The sequence below is a fragment of the Schistocerca nitens genome, chromosome 4, assembly GCF_023898315.1.
Source record: "Schistocerca nitens isolate TAMUIC-IGC-003100 chromosome 4, iqSchNite1.1, whole genome shotgun sequence".
Classification (NCBI taxonomy): domain Eukaryota; kingdom Metazoa; phylum Arthropoda; class Insecta; order Orthoptera; family Acrididae; genus Schistocerca; species Schistocerca nitens.
Window position 1 is genome coordinate 715,945,073 of NC_064617.1, and position 19,310 is coordinate 715,964,382.

Genomic DNA, 19,310 nt, shown 5'->3' on the forward strand with positions numbered 1-19,310 from the left:
GACCCCAGCCCTGAAGACGGTGGCGAAATGTTGCAGGAAGACTTGCAGAGAATAGACAATCATGCACGGAATGACAATTGACCCTCCAAGTAAATAAACGTAAGGTGCTGCGTATACGTTCGTGAAGATACCACTGTTCGATTACGCTGAGGCGATATAAAAGGTGTGATCTAAAAGCGACGGTAATTCTTGCTTTTTTTTTTAAGAATATTTATTCATCAACTACTTTGTCCCTTCAAAGTAATTCCCCTCACATACGAAACACCTGTGCCAGCGCTGTTTCCATTGTTGGAAGCACACCTGGCAGTCGCTTTTCGTTGTGGTGGTCAGCTCCTTCAGCGATTCCGTTTTTAGCATATCAGAGGTAGCAAAACGTCTTTCCATTGTTCTTCTCAGCCTCGGGAACAGAAATAAGTATCAGAGGGTCATATCCAGGGAAACGATGGGTAGGGAAACTTAACGGTTTTGTTTTTGCCAAAAAACCACAAAGATTTTAGGTGTTAGCGGGAACGATCGTGATGCAATTTCAACGAGTGGTTTTGCCACAATTCTGGTGGTTTCCTTGGTATTACTTAAAAGCACTTGATTCCCAGGTAGTATTCCTTACTGACCGTACGACCGTAAGGCAGCAACTCTTGGTACACTCTAACATTGTAATTGAAGAAATCAGTAAGAAGAACCATCAGTTGCGATCGAAATTGTAAGTTTTTTCTATCTTGGGTTGTCAGGCAACTTCCATCGGGACGATGGGACCTTTATTTCGAAGTTATACCCTATATAACCATATTTCATCAGCTCCTATAGCCTTCTTTAGAAGTTTTGAATCATTGTCAACTTCATTCAGCAATTCCTGAGCGATGCCTGCGCGACGTTTTTGGTCAAAATTCAACAAATTTGGAACAAATGTTGCTGCTACACGTTTCTGCCCAAAACATCCGAAAAAAATGCTTGGCATCAGTCAAAAAGATATGCAGACATCAGTAGCAACCTCTCTGGTGATTTTTCCAGAACAATTTTATTCACTTTTCCGCTTGTCGGCAGTGATCTGCTAGGGCATTCAGGGCCGTCGTATTTTTCAGCGGCTTCTCGGCCCTCTACGAAACGTTTATACCACTCGTAAACTCCTGTGTTACTGATAGATTCGCCAAAATCGCCAGTAAACATTTCGAATGCGCTGCTGCACTTTCTCTTTCAAGCAAAATTTAATGCCAATTCTTTGATCCATCTTTTTCGAAGGTAGTTCACAGAGCACTCAAACACGTACGACCTTTTCGACTGTCAAAAAGAAACTAAATATTCAAAACTGCTGAAAATGCAAACACACATGAGGAACATTTGCACGAACAAGATAAAAAATTTGAGAATCGCATGTTTAATGGCCTCGAAATTAAAAATTACCGTTACTTTCTGATTACGCCTCGTACATTATTGAAAACTGAAACAACCTTAATATACCTAGGAGCAACCATCCAGAAAGACCTAAAGTGAAATGGTTTAAGTCGTCGTAGGTAAAGCAAATGCCAGACAGAGATTCATTGGAAGAACGTTAAGGAAGGTATTCATTCGCCAAATAAATGTTACTGAATAATCGTTAGACCAGTTCGTGAATGTTGTTTACCAGTGTAACCCTTACCGGTTTGGATTCGTAGAAGAAATAGAGAAGATCCAACGAAGAGCGGCGCGTTTCGTCACAGGATGATTTAAGAATGGCGAGAGCGTTACGAAAATGCTAAACAATCTCCTGAGAAAGACGCTAAAAGATAATCCTTGTGCATCCCAAAGAGGTTTGCTGCTTAAATTCAGAGCCCGTACGTTCAAAGAAGTCAAGCAACTTACTGTTTTCTCCACCATGTTTTTCGTGGCTTGACAGAGACGAGAAAATCATAAATCGGAGCTCATACGGAGAGTTACCGGCAGTCGTTCTTGTCACTCACTACGTACAAATTGAACCGGAAAGTGGGGCTGTAAAATCGTGGTACCAGGAGGCTCCTCCTTCCAATGTCGTAAGGTGGCCTGTGGAGTACGAAGATAGACCAAGGGTCTCCTCCAGCAGAGTACTAAGACAATATCCCTGAACAACCTCTGAAAGTTTGCCGGAGTCTGAGTTCATTCTGTGTAGCCTCCTGCCAGCCGTTGTTGGTACCTCGTGTGCAGACGCAGGCGACGGAAGCGGCGTAGCGGTCCGCGGACGTCACGTCGCCTTGCGAGGCGCTGGTCGCGCTGTGGCGGCCATTTACAGCGGCGCCGGATGCCACCGCCTCCGCTCCATTTGGTGGCTTCCGAAGGTGCTCGACCGCGTCCCAATATACACTACTGTCCTTCTGCCCGCTCTTACGCGTTCACAGCACACCAAACATCTGCATAAAATGAGCTCGTGGGCTCCGCCAGAGTTGGCATCCGAGCTACTTAAGAGAACACAGCAAGGGCCGTCACATAAAAAAAGGGGATAGATCTGATGTCAACAATTACCGTCCAATCTCCCTTCTAACAGCTTTATCCAAAATTTTTGAGAAAGTAATGTATTCAAGAGTAGCTTCACATATCTGTAAAAATGAAGTACTAACAAAATGTCAGTTTGGTTTCCAGAAAGGTTTTTCAACAGAAAATGCCATATATGCTTTCACGAATCAAATTTTGAATGATCTGAATAACCGAACACCACCGTTGGGATTTTTTGTGATCTCTCAAAGGCTTTTGGTTGTGTAAATCATGAAATTCTGCTAGACAAGCTCAAGTATTGTGGCATGAGTGGGACAGTGCACAAATGGTTTAATTCGTACCTAACTGGAAGAGTGCAGGAAGTTGAAATAAGCAGTTCTCATAATATGCAAAGATCAGCACATTCCTCAAACTGGGGAACTATCAAGAATGGGGTTCCACAAGGGTCGGTCTTGGATCCTTTGTTGTTCTTAATATATATTAATGACTTGCCATTATATATTCATGAAAAGGCAAAGTTAGTTCTCTTTGCTGATGATAAAAGTATAGTAATCACACCTGACAAACAAGAATTAACTGATAAAATTGTCAATGTCTTTCAGAAAATTACTAAGTGGTTCCTTGTAAACGGACTCTCACTGCATTTTGATAAGACACAGTACATACAGTTCCGTACAGTAAATGGTATGGCGCCATTAATAAATATAGACCTTAATCAGAAGCATATATCTAAGGTAGAATGTTCAATATTTTTAGGTGTGGCCATTGATGAGAGATTAAATAGGAAGAAACACATTGATGATCTGCTGAAACGTTAGAGTTCAGCTACTTATGCAATAAGGGTCATTGCAAATTTTGGTGATAAACATCTTAGTAAATTAGCTTACTACGCCTATTTTCACTCATTGCTTGCATATGGCATCATATTTTGGGGTAATTCATCACTGAGGAATAAAGTATTTATTGCACAAAAGCGTGTAATCAGAATAATAGCTGGAGTCCACCCAAGATCATCCATACTAGGAGAAAGGATGATCTTCACTATTCAAGATTAAATCTAACTTTGGCACAGAAAGGGGTGAATTATACTGGCACTAAAGTCTTTGGTCACTTACCAAATAGTATCAAAAGTCTGACAGATAACCAACAAGTATTTAAGAAGAAATTAAAAGAATTTCTGAATGACAACTCCTTCTACTCCATAGAGGAATTTTTAGATATAAATTAAGAAAAAAAGAAAAAAACAAAAATTATAAAAAGTTGTTACGTTAAATTATGTTGTTCAATTAACTTAATTATGTTATGTATTGGAAAATTTGACTCGTTCCACATCATTACGAAATATCGTATTAATGATCCGTGTAACTAGTATTAATCTAATCTACACGATTTCCCATGGACTTCGCTCAGTGGAAGAAGAGTCAAAATAAGCGAACACGTGTCTCGTCCATTTCTGAAAAAGCGATGGTCAAAGGTTTCGAGGTACTCTGTGTTTACCGCGCAATATCGTCAGACGAAATGATGGCTCAGTGGTTAGCATCGTCGCTTCTTAATATTGCGCCCCGTTTTCGAAAGCCAATTGTTTTTATTTATTTTATTTGTTTTCATTTTTCTTCCATGTCCGTAGGTTACTACAAGAATGTTTCATATCAAATTGGGCGATATTAATTGTAACATTACGACTGGATTCACAATAAGTGTTACACATTTATTATATAATGAATGTATCTAATGGGATGTTGAGGGGGTTACAGTCGTCTTAAATTCCCATATTTTAATTCATCCTCGTATCAGTTCTTATATTATTCCTTACATTTTACTCATGTTTATTCTCCAGAAAGAACAGACCCACTAAGGAGACTGCCTACACTACGCTTGTCCATCCTATTAGAATACTGCTGCGCGGTGTGGGATCCTTACCAGATAGGACTGACGGAGTACATCGAAAAAGTTCAAAGAAAGGCAGCACATTTTGTATTATCGCGAAATATGGGAGAGAGTGTCACAGAAATGATACAGGATTTGGGCTGGAAATCATTAAAAGAAAGGCTTTTTTCGTTGTGACGTAATCATCTCACGAATTTCCAATCACCAACTTTCCCCTCCGAATGCGAAAATATTTTGTTGACACCGACCTACATAGGGAGGAACGATCACCACGATAAAGTAAGAGAAATTAGAGCTCGTAGGGAAAGATATAAGCGTTCATTCTTTCCGCGCGCTATAAGAGACTGGAATAATAGAGAATTGTAAAGGTGGTTCGATGAACCCTCTGCCAGGCACTTAAATGTGATTTGCAGAGTATCCATGTACATGTAGATGAAGATGTAGATTTGATGCATTGCCTTCGATGATACCGATCGTAGAAACATTCAAAACACAGATATTCCCACCATCACGAGCGTCACGCCAAGACAGTTTCTCCACAGTGACATTTCTTCGTATGAAAATCACTCCGGAAAGAAACATCACTGACACTGGTGAAGACTTCGCGCGTTGACAATTTCGCGGCAAACCATGCATAAGGGCCACTTTTCCGAAAACAGGGGCTTGAAACAGATTATGAAGCAAGATACGCTAAATTCACCTGACTTACAGTGGGACGAATAAGGACAACGTTACATCAATATACACAGGAAAACATTCGCGTAGCCCTCTTCTACAGACGTGGGTATATAAATGAAAAACAAAAATAAAAGTGCATTATGTGAGGGAACCTAAATTTAAAATCGGAGGTGGTAAAATAGTCTACATCATAACTGAGTGAAAGTCCAAATCCGCAATAGCTGATTATTCAATAAACAGCTATTGTGAATTTAGACTTTCTCAGTTTTAATATAGACTATTTTACCACCTGATTTTAAATTGATTGTCGTTCAAATTATGTAAATGTTTTAGCTGTGATTTCTAAGGTTATTTTAAAAACAAAAGTAGTTACCGGGGGTCGAACACGGGGTGCAAAATTAAGAAGTCGCGACGCTGATGTGCCATATTTTCGTCTGAGGATATCGAGTGGTAAAAGGCATGAACACTACCTCGAAAACTTTGACCGTCGTTTTTTCAGGAACGGCCGAGTATGAACGGATAAGCGGAGACACGTGTTCGCTTATTTTTACCCCTCTTCCACTGAGTGAAGTTTCTGGGAAATCGGGTTAAGGCCCTTGCCGTGTTCTCCTCGTCAGCGTGGCAACGCATTGTCAGATGAAACATAATACCTGATAAGATCCAGTAAAAACACTTTCTTGGGGAACACTGACTTCGTATCATGTGCACCATAGCCGTTCATTCGAAACATGTACTTCAGATGATTAATTTCGTGGTCCTCGTCAGTAACAGTTTTTGTTCTGTGTACCAATGTATTGAAGACTACTCCTTTTTGGATTGGATGATAAGAACTCTGAGCGCTAAGACATAAATCAGTGTGCGTCAGCTTGCGGTACAAAAGAAAAGGAAACGTGAACATGTTGACAATATACAGGATGAGCGGAAGATTGTATTCCTTCCTTACTGTGGCGCTATATCCAGCAAAATAGGCAGAGCCCTGGGAAGACGAGGTGTAAGATAATTTCCCGACCTCCTAAGAAGATAAAGATGATGCTTAAGGATAGCCTCGGTCTTAGGATCCTTGGGATTTATAACATGCCTTGTGAGTGCGGAAGCAATTATATCGGTCGGTCCATCCGCGCAGAACATCAATAGCATATTTAAAAATAGAGAACTGAAGAAACAGCACTTGCTGAGCACAGCCTTACAAACACAAAATACTGTTCGTCGAAAAAGAAGTTTAGTCCATGCTTCTACATACTGGTAGTATGTAATTAGACGCTGTAGAAATTAGAATGTGTGAGATCATCTTCAAGCGTGGCAGCGAATATAATCTTTGCGGTGCATAGACCGAGCTCTCGATGTAGAAGAAGATATAGATATTCGTCGCAATGTTTATTTACTGCGGGAGCAGTGGCGCACCATCTGCGGTAGCATTAAGTCATTACAGACCAACCAGAATCCGTCTATGGGCTAGATAAAGCCACCACAGCATTTGTTCAGTCAGTCAGTTGCTCCTGACTAAAACGATGAAGGTATCCGTTGAAAGCTCGAAGTTTTATCCCGAATTGACGCGGTAAGAAGTTTCAGAATGTTTTATACAACAGTACCATCGCAAAAGAATTAGTTTTCGAATTAGTATTATGTAAATGGCGCCACCGAGGCGCAGCCGTCGTGTTTCCAAATCAACGTTGGTAGTGACGAGTGTTCCACGTTACTTGCCACAGAGTGGTTAAAATTCTTAAAAGCCACATGCCACATGGTTCCTCAGAAATGGTAGCACAGCGACGGGACGTTTCGTTGAAGAGCAGGCGCTCCCAGATGTAGTAGCGGTGGCAGTCGCGACCGCCTTTTAGGGGCCAGAAGGGTGCAGGGCAGGTGTGACTGCGTCCAGCATCCCGGATGGCGGGCACTTTTTTACGGTAGCCGAGTCCAGCCGAGCCGGGTCTTCCCATCTTCACAGGTGAGCTGCGACGCTGCCAGACTTCAGCCCCCGGCCCCCACCCCCCACCCCACAGCTAACGGCGTGTGCTCTTCTGTGTTCACTCTCACTCTGCCCGCAACGACCTTCTGCTTTCTCAAGGTCGATACCTGCAAAGCAGTAAAAGTAGAACTTTTCATTCATCTAATTCACAAGAGGGTTTTGCAATAACTACTCTACAGTTACACGTTTTTCCCACAATTTCCGCATTTGTTTTCGTTGTCACTGTGCTGTGTAAGATCCATGCTGACCTCATACATCACTTTCGTGTCGATCTTCTTCTTATCAGATGTAACAACTCCGTCGTCATTCATGTTTATGGCAGTGGTTCATGTTACCTGCCACTGTTGTCAGCAAGCATTTTGCAGCCTTTGTATGTGCTCTGTGGGACACACACATAATACAGGGATCTCCGTATCTGTGCAGATGGGAAATGCGATGCAGATGGCGACAGCAAGTCGTCCTCTTCCCCGGGCCCAGAGGGTTCTCGGGCTGTGACACCGGGTGTCGGCGTCAGCACAGGTGTGGGCTCCGGTGACGGTGATGCCAGGCCGCCTACTCCTGCGACCAAACCTAACGCTGCTAGTGACGACAAACCACACCGCTTCTACTCGTCCCTATTGGGTGCAGACCTGCAGCAGGCATCCACTACCTCTGCTAACGGTACGTTCTTAGTTTAATTGGGGGGATGGGGCTGAAGTTGCCTAAAACTGCAAATAAATACTCCTTACTTTAGTCACATTTAAATGTTGATGCTTTTTTTTATACTGTAACTTTTTAAAAACTGGCTATCAACACTGCAATGACATGTGCACCATCATTTCAATACTGATAAAACATGAAATTTCGAGCATTTGGTTAAATTGTTTCTTATTAACAGGTGGAACCCAACGCGCCCACGTACTGACACGTGCCGAACGCAAGGAATATGCTGGTGTTGCAACAGCTCCGCCACCACCTCCACCACCTTCTGCTCCACCGTCAGAGGACTCGGTGTCATCACCACCACCGCCACCTCCAGGTACTGGCACTCCTAGTGCAGGTGCAGTACCAGATGCTGGTATCACCCCGACACCACCACCGGCTGCCGCCGAGCGCGTATCGGTCATTCAGCGTGCGCCCACATCTGCTCCCAGTAATGCTCCTGAGTTAGGCCCTGAGCAGGATGCACCAATAGACTACCACGTGCCCAAGAAGAGAGACGGGTCTGCCACAGATCAGGATACCTCCCAGGTCAGTTGAGCATATGTGATAAAATTTTCCATCTCTCAGGTCATCTTTTTGTTTTCATCAGAAATTGACTTGGAACAATATAGTTGAAGGGCCTTGGAGTCTCGTAAAATTACAAATAAAATAGTCCCTTCTTATGTGTTCTGTTATTCCTCAGTTCCATAATTTTATTACTCTGCACTGCTCAGCTGTTACCTATAGTTGAAAACTTTGTGTCTGCAGCATGTTAGTAATAATACTTTGTAGTCAGAGTTGTATCGGCTGTTTTATCTGAACCGCAAGCCCACAAGGGTGCTAACGAAGAATGAGGTGTTGGAAACAGATCGTAATTTACATGTGTGATGAATATAGTACCTTTTTTATGTTGTGATTTTAGTTTCACATTAATTACAAATTTTACAGCTGTCAAAATACATTGTTGTCTTAGCGTAACATGGAAATGTTGTGAATTAATATTCATAATACACATAATCTTAAATATTAGTATTTCATAACCTAAAGTGGGTACATGTTTTTGTAGGAAGTATGAGATGTTTATAAATTTCTTTTTCGCAAAAATCTATGTTTCTAAGAACCTAATCTCTCTGCCTTGAACCCTTGTGGTTCTTAGGGCCTGAACTGCATACTGAAGAGCTTTCTGCACTAAGTCAAATTTTTTAGTTACTGTGACCTTGTGTCTCCATAACTGTCATTGTGTTTATAGGAGGATAGTGATAACAGTTGTGATGACCATACCACTTAAAATTGGCTTGGAACAAATCTGCCAAAAGCTCATGGATATTTGAAGCTTGATGAAACTGAAATCCTAAAACATTTCTTTGATGTAGAGAAAGCTGAGTGGGGAATGTAGAGTCTATAAATAACAATTTAAAGCTGGCTACTTACGTGCACTGCACCAAAGATAAAGAACTGCATCTGCTATATCCCTACTTCCTAGCAAAATGCCACATTTAGCTAATTCACACATGAGAAGTAATTGGAATAATTAGACTACTGTTATTAAATTGACAAATATTTTTCTTATAGCATTGTAGCTAGTATGGAATAACATATAATGTAAGAATTCAGATGGCTATATGACATTATATTTTGGTAATGGAGTAAAATGTAGTTTCCTGGCAAATGGGAATTATATTTTCATATCAGAATCCATACTGCTGCATTGCTTTGTTAGGTCAAGCAAAGCCAACAAAACTGGGGAAACTCTGCACTTCAAAAGTGCTGCTTAAAGGTGAAGTGTGAAATAGCAGATTTGATTCCTGCAGTGGCTATAGATAAAAGTATTGCAAGAATTGTTAAACATGGTAACTGTTATTGCACATTTCTGTGTAAATACATTTCTAGATCAGATATACAAAGTACAGTACATTAAAATTGAAGTTACCATAATACACAGACAACATAGTGACAAGAGTGATCTTTCCACAGATCGACGACAGGAGGGCTCGACCACGTTTCCAGTTGTTCAAAGTGGGAGGCAGGTTACCACCTCTTCCCATTCAGCACCTCCTGGCTCGCCACGGTGCAGGAACTCCTCGCACAGCGGCTGCTGGTCACGGCCATAGCAGTAGCCGTGGTAGTGGTGGTGGTGGCAGTAGTGGAGGCAGTGGAAGTTCATCTGGAAGTGGGTCCTCGGGAGGCAGTCTCGGTGGCTACTCGGGTGGTGGCAGCCTCGGAGGTGGTGGTGGCGGCGTTTTGGGTGGTGGCGGAGGAGGCGGTGGCTCGATGAACCCGGGAGGTGGTGGTGGTGGACACCGTGGTGGTTCCAATATGTATGGGCCCAATAGTCCTCCTACAGGTAACTGAAATCTGAGCTATAATTGAATATTTTGAGACATTTGTATTATTGTTGGCTAGGATATAAAGCTGGTTCTCAGTGGCTAAATTCTTTCAATTTTGTATTCCTGTAAACATAATTTATCTTTTAATCTAACATTTTCTATGGAGATAATGTAAGTTTCTATGGATATTTATTTGATTGAAATGGAAATAACTTTCAGAACCCTCATAAATTTTCACTGTTAGAAGAGTGAAGTCTGCAGTGTTTCTTTTTTAAAAGTTTTTTACATTACATGCCTCTTACTGCAAGTGAAATCCTTAGAACGAACTTTCCTCCTCATCTGTGTTAGATTAACTAAACAATCCAATAACTCTTCAGAGGAGGAGGAGGAGGAGGAGGAGGAGGAGGAAAGTAAGTTCATAATATTGCTGTGACCAGATGTTACAAAGAGGTTTTGTTGTTTCAGTATTGCTAACTGTAAATTAGTTTAATATCCACAAAAATGTATTTCTAGAACATATTAAAAATCAAAAATGTTGTAATTTGATGTTTTAAATTCTTTGTATCCATTATTTGCATGAGGCTGAGTTATTTTGTTAAATTTTAGGTTCACTTCCTCCATTCTATGAGAGCCTGAAAGCTGGTAGCCTTGGTGGTGGTGCAGGAAGCAATGGTAATGGCTTGGGAGGTGTATTTGCTCAGCATTATGCAAATTACTCTCTGCTAGGTCCACTTGCAATGGACTGTGACACTGGGCAACACCACCACCAACAGCAACAACAGCAGGATATATACAATCAGCAGAAGCAATACTCTCTCCTTCAGAATGTATGTGAATCATATGGCATATCTTTCAAAGAGGAGGAGGAGGATGAACTGAGTGAGTATGTTGCTGCAGCAGTGGCTGCACAGCAGCAAGAGCAGCAGCAGCAACAACAACAACAGCAGCAGCAGCAGCAAAATCAACGCCAGCAAGTGGTTCCTAAAGTTGAGGGCAGTGTCTTGCCTCCTGTTCATCTGCTTGGTGCCCCTCAGCATACATACAATATGTTCAGGTACATAAAACAAGGTTCTGTTTCATGACATATTCTAACATATCTACATGTAAATGTTTTGATGAACACAAGGAAAAACTTGTTAGTGAAACACTTAATCCATGAAAATTGCTTAATTCTTACAGTGTGGATACAGCTGCTGCAGCTGCAGCAGACCAGATGGTGGTGGATATGGTGTCGGGAAGTGTTGTTGATCCACTACCCTTCACAGCAACATTAGCATTTGCAAGCCCTGCACATGACCACAATGCTCTCATTGCTTCTCTCTCTGATGATCTCTTCCTTCAACGGATGTCTTCGCCAGAGGCTGATGATACAGATGCTGCCATGGAGAGCACAGGAAATGCTGATGCAAATGGCCTACTGGATGATGACAGCCAAGGTACACATTACAATGGTTAAATGATTAGGTCTGTTTCTAATGAGTAAACAAGTTGCAATGTACTTGTCAAAAAATTGCATTATTAATTAACAACAGGCCAAATACTTTGACTGGTTGAACTTTGCTGGAGTATATTGAAAGATGTGAAATCTCATCCTGATAACTTGCTTACTAATAAAAATATGCAATCTTTTGTGTGTGATGTTACTAGTGTACTCTGGCAATTAGTAATTTTTGTCTTCGCAAGGATAAGGAAATATTTGTAGCTGGTTGGAGATCAGTATCTTTAAATGTAACGTGTGCCTGACATGAATTTTTTAGTCTTAAAACACTCTGTAATAAAGTGACTCTTATGATATGAAAACGGTGATGCAATCATAGCATAAGAAGTCAGCTATATAATTTTCATTGTAACAAAAGTTGGCAGAGTTTTTGTAGGTAGAATTAACTGAATATCTTTACTTCTATACTTGAACTTAAGTTTACTGATGTAAACCCTATTAAAAGATTCTTATATCCTCTCATTCAACTATTTAGACACTGTTGTGCAGAACAGATTTCAATCAAGATTTATGAGAGGAATTGTTCAAGCTTTCTGGTTACTTTGAAATTGATGTATATATTTTGCAGCTCAGCAAGATGTCAGTGGCAACAGCAGCAATACAAATATTCCACCACCAGTCGAACCAAGTGTAGATCCATTTCCAGAACATTGTCAGAATGTACTTGGCCTTTCTACATCTGCAGGTATGAATGCTTTGGCAACAATCTTCCTGTAACTTGAATCACTGCTTTCATATATTTACATATTTTGTCATAGAACTGGTAGATACCGTGTCCCAAGTACGGGAATATGTATTTTATATGTAACAAAAGTGTCATATGGCTGCAGATTAAATTAATTGAAGAAAAACAGCAGCATGTCTAGTTTCTTCGTACTTTATGCCAAGATTTGTTTGGACTTTCATCCATCTTAAAATGAAGTAATATAGTTATGATTTTGCTGTAGGAGTATATAGCTGTCATTTTGAATGCTGCAGCTGTTTCTCATTTTCTGTCTGGTAGCTCATTGTTAGATATAGTGTATAACATACACTTTTAAACACAGTAACCAATTATTATGCATCATTATTTCCCATGTTCCTGAGTGAAAATAGTTTTCTTGTGAACAACATTTTACTTAAAGACTCTGAGTAATGGCCTGCTTACCAGGTTTGGGGGCATTACAGGTAGCTTGAGAAATACCCATAACACCACACCATTACACATATTTATATTTAGATAATTAAGTCTCATCACAATATTTCAGCTCAGTTATGTAATGAAATATTACTTTTTCAGCTAACAACAATGGACAGCGCAGTTTTGACACTTCACGTAATTTTGCTGCACCCTCTCAATTTGGAAAGAATGGTGTTTCATCCTCCTCCTATGGAAATGGAGAAAACAATCCCTCAGGAAACAATGTTGGCTATAGTCCTCTCCCAAAGGAGCGTGCAGAGTTGGCGCTACATATATCATCATCAGCTTCCCCTCCGACAGATGCTACTTCTCCAGCCCCGGATGCTGTGCCTCATATGCAGCAACTGCAGATACAGGTATGGGTTTCCATTGCACCTTCCTACCACTCAATGCCATTGCTCTGTGGTGAGCAGCAGCCTTATCTCCTCTTCATGTTCTTGTTCACTCCCAGATTTTCCACTTCTTTTGCACTTTGAAAACTATTTCATAAATTCTTGAAAGGTCCTAGCATTGTAATAAGTGCACAAAAAAGTCCAAAATGAAATTACAATAAAATAGAAACAATTACTAGCTTACCAGCTAGCAGCAGACATGGACTTAAATAAAAGGTGATGTCAGCATCACCCTATGTAGCTGAAGAGAAGCAAGTTGAAGGAAATGGGAGTGTAGGTAGTTAATGTAGGGATCTTGATCAGAGTCCTGAATCTGTGTTGAGAGAGAGAGAGAGAGAGAGAGAGAGAGAGAGAGAGAGAGAGAGAAAAATCGATAAGTATGATGAATAGTATGATTGGCATATTATTTTACTTCAGCATTTCTAAGTTCTTATCTGTATATCTACAGTGGGGACTGAATGCTTTTACAGTGGAAATTATTTAAGCAATTAGTTTTTTTAGATCACTAAATGGATAAAACTGTGAGTATAGATAAATAATTGAGGATCAGTGGAATACAATCTTGTTAGGGATATAGGTGGTTTTACTTGGGAGAGAGAACTGTGTAATTCCTCAGTACTAGCGAACTCAGTAATGCTTCACAATTGTTAAATAGATACGTGAATTGGATTTTCATTGTAATCTCGTTCTACCCACTCTTTGTCCATGTCCATCCTGCCTAAGTGTTACAGTAAATATGTGTTAATATCAGGTCTTTAGATTCTTCTTATTTCTTTTCTTAAAGTTCTAAGTATCAAATCAAATTAACATTAACTTGTCATCAGTTTATAATAATAATTTTTAAAAATATTATTACAGGTGCAGATGTCACAACAGCAGCACATGGTCCAGCAGCATTCATCAGCTAGCTCACAGCTACAGCTGTCACCAGGGCTTTCATCCTTCACAGCTGGTGGAGGCCTAGAGCTGCATTCACCTGGGGCAGTTTCACTTCCATCACCCGCCTCCTGCAGCCTCGATGGAGCTGGCTCGGGACCTGGTTCTCTATCACCACCTGCTTCAATTTCTGGAGGACCAAGTCGCAGAACGGCAAACAGCTCAGATGCAAATACTGTGCAGACAGACATCAGCAACATACCATCATTGCAAGTTCGTGTTAACATCTTGCAGCAAAGGGTAATAATTTTATTCTTTGCATTCTGGTTCTCCATTTTCATTCCTGTATTTGTGATAATAATGAGGTTTTTTCTTACAGCTTGGTTTGCCTGTGGAGGTGCCATTGGAGTTTGTCAATGGTGGTCATGGCATCAAAAATCCATTGGCAAACCATGAAATGACACCTGCAGTGCCTGGAGGAAGACCTTCTTCAAGGGCAGCCCATGTTACAAATGATTCCGTGGAACGTCCTTCAGCCAATCCTGATGATCCTACACGTTTTACATGTCGTATCTGCGCCAAAACCTTCAGTCTGCAGAGACTTCTCAATAGGCATATGAAGTGTCACAGTGATGTGAAACGTTACCTTTGCACTTTTTGTGGAAAAGGGTTTAATGACACTTTTGACTTGAAGCGGCATACCAGGACACATACAGGTGTGTGTACATATTTATCACATTCTTAATAAAACGGCACTGTTTGAGAGGATAGAGATGCGTTTTACTTAAAATTTCTCAGAAGCAAGTGAGAGTCTGCTTTTCAAAATGACTGTGGTCTGTTGTATTTTGAGTTAATGACCATTCAGTCAACATAACTTTACCCATTGAGTCAGCTGTTTAAAGTTGTTTTAAAAGGACAAATATTTTATGCATTGGTTTGTTTAACTGGTGATAGAGCGCAGGCAGTAATAACAACCATTAAGATATGCAAGATGAATCACAGAACAGTATTGAGATTAATAATAAAGTCTAATGGAATGTGTTTTCATGCATAGGTATTCTGTTGGGCAAACTCTCATTATAGTCTTTTGTTGCAGGTGTTCGCCCATATAAATGCAACCTGTGTGAAAAATCCTTCACACAGCGGTGTTCTCTAGAATCTCATTGCCTCAAGGTCCATGGGGTTCAGCATCAGTATGCTTACAAGGAAAGGAGAACAAAGGTAACTAAAATTTCCATTAGTGATGCAGTAACAATGGTTTATTAAGAAAAAGGGAATGGTGAGAAAGTAACTAGCAGTCTTCCAAGAATTTCTGAGCATTTGAGATAAAAATTGCATTTTATCACACCTTTTCATGGAGATTGTTACTTCCCTGTGATAATCACTATTTTGTTTTTATCTTTGTTTATCATTTTTTACATTATATTTCTAAATCAGAAAATAATTTTTCAGATGTACGTGTGCGAGGAATGTGGTCACACAACCAGTGAACCTGAAGTTCATTACCTACACTTGAAAGACAACCATCCATACAGCCCAGCACTTCTGAAATTTTATGACAAACGTCATTTCAAGTTTACAAATGCAAACTTTGCCAACATGCTTCTGCAAGTGCGATCATAAAGCATTACCTTCAATGTGACTTCATGACAAGCTTAATAACAGCTGAAGGAACATAAAAGAGTGTGTGTGTGTGTGTGTGTGTGTGTGTGTGTGTGTGTCTTCTGTTATGAATATGCACTGCTGTCATTATGCTGAAGAAGTTAACAGTTAACCAAAGACAACAGACCTTTTTGGAAAGTGAGTAAGAATCTCAGTGAACAGAGAAACTTTAGAACAATGACACGGTTGTGCACATATAAATGTGGACTTGGTGATAACCATTCATTGCGACTCTGTACTCGCAATTGACATCAACTAGCTGACTATTGTTCTAAAGTACAGTATTGCTTTGAGAGTTTGTATTTTGTCTAAATATCAACTGGCTTTTTTCTAAATGTCTTTTAGATCACTAATCAGTTTTATGTTGACCTTTCTTTTAGATTTTTATAACAGGAAGTAAGGGGGTTGTGCATTAAAGGCCTATTGGTAATCAGACATTATGTAAACTCTTTGTTATATGTTAAAATGTTTCAAAATTTAGCATACTTCAGTATTTAAAGTATTTGTTATGTAGTACAATCTTGTAAGGTGGTATTGAACTCATATTTTGTCATCTAGTGGGATTGTTAGTGTATATCTATTGTGATAAAAGTTGTTAGTGTACAGGAGGCATTGAGAGTAGCAATTCCAAAATCAGTTTCAGAGCTCTAGATAGTTTGTATGACCATATGTGCAATACAATTCATTTTCCACAACCAGAAGAATGGAAAAAAATATTTTTTTTTTGTAATATCTGGACTGCTGCAACAATCTTACCAGGAAAGTGGATGTACTGAATACTATTTGTATGTAGACTATATTTTTAATTACAGACTTTAACAGTATGTACCTGTGATATATATATATATTACATTAATATTTGTGATAAGTACAATTGAAAATAATAGATATTTAATGAAACAAAAGACGCTACATGTTGTGCTATTTTTGGTGCAGTTATTTGTTGTCTTGTTGAAATGTTGTATCTAATAATATAATTCAAAAAAACATTGCATGTTCCAGACTGTTCATTACTAAAGTGAAAAGTAAACTTCACAATTAAAGAAGACTTGAACTTGTGAGTTGACATTGTTCATTCACAATTAGAATACATGTGGCTGAGGGATGGTTACTTGTAAATAATGGGCTGGTATTTGGTTGTGTAGGTCTGTATAAACAGTTTCCTGTGTGGTGTGTAGCCACAAACATGATAATCACACTATGAAGTATTCACATTTTTGCAAATGAAATGTGTAATAAAATACATTTCTGAATTTGTCTTAAAAGTTCTCCATTCTTAGTGATAGTACATTTTGTTATAGGAATGTTGCTGAAGGGCAAGAACTGGAAAAAAGTAATCAGTTTATTACACCTTAAGAAATTTTTTCTTGTATATAATTGGGATTCATCCACCACTGAATGGTTATAATAGAGCCAGGTTGTAACAGAAAAGTCTGCCAGACTATTTATTTAAATTCTGCACAATCTTACAGGAAGCATAAAATATGGGTTGTACACACTTGTGTAAGTAAACTGTAGCCATAATATATGCTTGGTATCATTTCTTAAAACAAAAAGAAATGGATTTTAGGATCAAATGTTCACATTTCAGGGAAAAAATATGTATCATACATACGTATTCATTAAACTGTACAGGGTTATATCTGAATCTGTATTACAAAGCAGACTGATATCATGACACATACAGTTCCTGGGTAGAAGCAAAGACATCCGTGGGTAGGTGGAAAGATTCTGTTTTGCCTTTGCATTACCTCATTCTTTCTAATCACATCAGTGAAAAAGTGTGCATGGAAAATAAATTACTTGATAAAGCAAAAAACTTAAAGGTTCAAACACTTAGATACTGACGTGTGTTGTGGTTTCTTTCTTCCTGGAAGGCTACATCTAAAAAGGTGTACAGTTTTGCATGGACTTGCAATTTTACAGTGTAACAGAGAAGTACATATTTTGTGAAATTCAGCATGGGCAATAAAATTGTAACAAATGTCTATAAAAATCACAGGCTTATTGCAACATGGTAAAAAAATTACAATACATGCTACAGTCCATTTGAATAAAAAGTGACTTGACAACTGTGTAGTTTGCATGCAAAAGTTATGGTAAAATGTAACTATGGCATATGTGCTGATTTGAGTAATTTTTTGACATGTGAGCAATGGCTGTAGTTGAAACTGAAATTGTTCTTAATTTATTTCAACGTGGAAAATATATTCATAAAAATACATCCAAAACTGAAACCTGCAGAAAAGCATTGCAAATATTATAAGTAATGTAAATTTCAGTGCTTGTATTTATTACTTAATTAAAGGATTGTTAACAAATGACTCTTGTTCAACACTTACTAGGAAGGCTAGGCTAGTCTTGTCTAAGTATGTATAGTTGCTCCACGTACAAGATTTACTTTCAGAGTGTTAGCTGCAGCTAGTTTGTCTTTAAAGATAATATCTTTAAGCAGCATTTATAAAAGAGAAAGAGTGTGTGTGTGTGTGTGTGTGTGTGTGTGTGTGTGTGTGTGTGTGTGTGTGTGTGTAGCCCCTAAAGTACTAACAATGGTTTTTCTGACCAAAAGGCCAATTTAACTAATATCAGCATGTTTTATATTCTACTCTGGCTGTAACTTGTTAATGTATCTGATACCACCAACTACTTTTGTTTGATAAGGATAGTTTCCACCTACTTACATAATGTTGTACTAAAAGTAATATCTGTTACCTCTGTGATTTCTAGTTCATACTTTCTTTCCACCTTCCTATATGCTCTTAGAGATGTGTCTATTTAATTGCATTGGTTATGAAGAGAGCTTCCAACATCAGTTTAAATTGAATGGTTGCAAGTCGATGCAAATATCTTGATATTTCAAAGTAAACCTGCAATATTGTACTGAATTCAGATTGTTTATTTTTAATCCTTATTAACACCAGATTTACTCCTGACACGGTCTCAAGCTAGCCAGAGCATTAGATACAGGAAAAAACCCTACGTTTAAGACTGGTCTAAACTTAATCTGACTGTACCAGTATTAAAATTGAAATTTTACTGTAACAAGGCATAATTATTCTGAATTTTCACTTCTTCAGGCACACAGTAACTATTGATGTAAAATGTTGCAATGTCTGTTGTTAAGTGCAGTTTGTGTTCAGTATTTTAACAGAATTGCAAAAGTGGTAAAAGGTTACCCCATTCACTGTAGTGAAGGGAAACTATTGTAAATAACATGAATGAAACATTCAGAGAGAATTTACAAGGACAACAGCACCAAGAGATTATGCGTATTTGCCATGTAATATCACAGTATCTTATCCGGAAGAATGAATGCTATCTAAATTCAGATGCTTAGCCGCAATAAAGAACAAAGGATTATAGTGACAAATTTTCAAATTATCACCAAAAAATTGTACACAATCAATGAAAATAAATGTTCTGAAAATGATCAGAAAAATCGTTAAATTCGGATTGTTGGCCATAAAATTCAAGAGCTTTGCCGAAGAGTAGCTGAAAACAATGGGACAAAGAATGGACCAACAAAATTAGATTGATTAGGCTTGCTTGGACACAAGTTTAACAAATCAACTGTCGGAGGGATCACAAAAAGACTGTTTTTAAAAAGCAGCAGTTCTTTGATTACATACAGTATTAAAACCATCTGCTGACTTAGTAGCACCTCCCTTGTTACTTTTGTAACCAATTCATCAGTTGGAGCGTTTCCTGAAGAGCTGAAGTGAGCAAT

At 39.1% G+C, this 19,310-nt stretch overlaps 1 protein-coding gene across 2 annotated transcripts in view; it reads left to right on the forward strand.

The window, feature by feature from the left end:
* LOC126252781 (transcriptional regulator ovo-like) overlaps positions 1-18,594 on the forward strand; it is a 127,298-nt gene extending 108,704 nt beyond the window's left edge. The window contains exons 2-12 of one of the 2 annotated variants that reach the window (XM_049953711.1): positions 7,391-7,627; positions 7,845-8,197; positions 9,623-9,992; positions 10,582-11,029; positions 11,155-11,411; positions 12,042-12,158; positions 12,753-13,009; positions 13,904-14,194; positions 14,301-14,637; positions 15,018-15,142; positions 15,374-18,594. In XM_049953711.1, coding sequence (XP_049809668.1) covers positions 7,391-7,627; positions 7,845-8,197; positions 9,623-9,992; positions 10,582-11,029; positions 11,155-11,411; positions 12,042-12,158; positions 12,753-13,009; positions 13,904-14,194; positions 14,301-14,637; positions 15,018-15,142; positions 15,374-15,544 — 2,963 coding nt within the window. In that variant the 3' untranslated portion in view covers positions 15,545-18,594. Of the gene's footprint in view, positions 1-7,390; positions 7,628-7,844; positions 8,198-9,622; positions 9,993-10,581; positions 11,030-11,154; positions 11,412-12,041; positions 12,159-12,752; positions 13,010-13,903; positions 14,222-14,300; positions 14,638-15,017; positions 15,143-15,373 lie in introns of both variants that reach the window. The other variant, XM_049953710.1, reaches the window with a different exon arrangement.
* Positions 18,595-19,310: the final 716 nt, after the last annotated feature.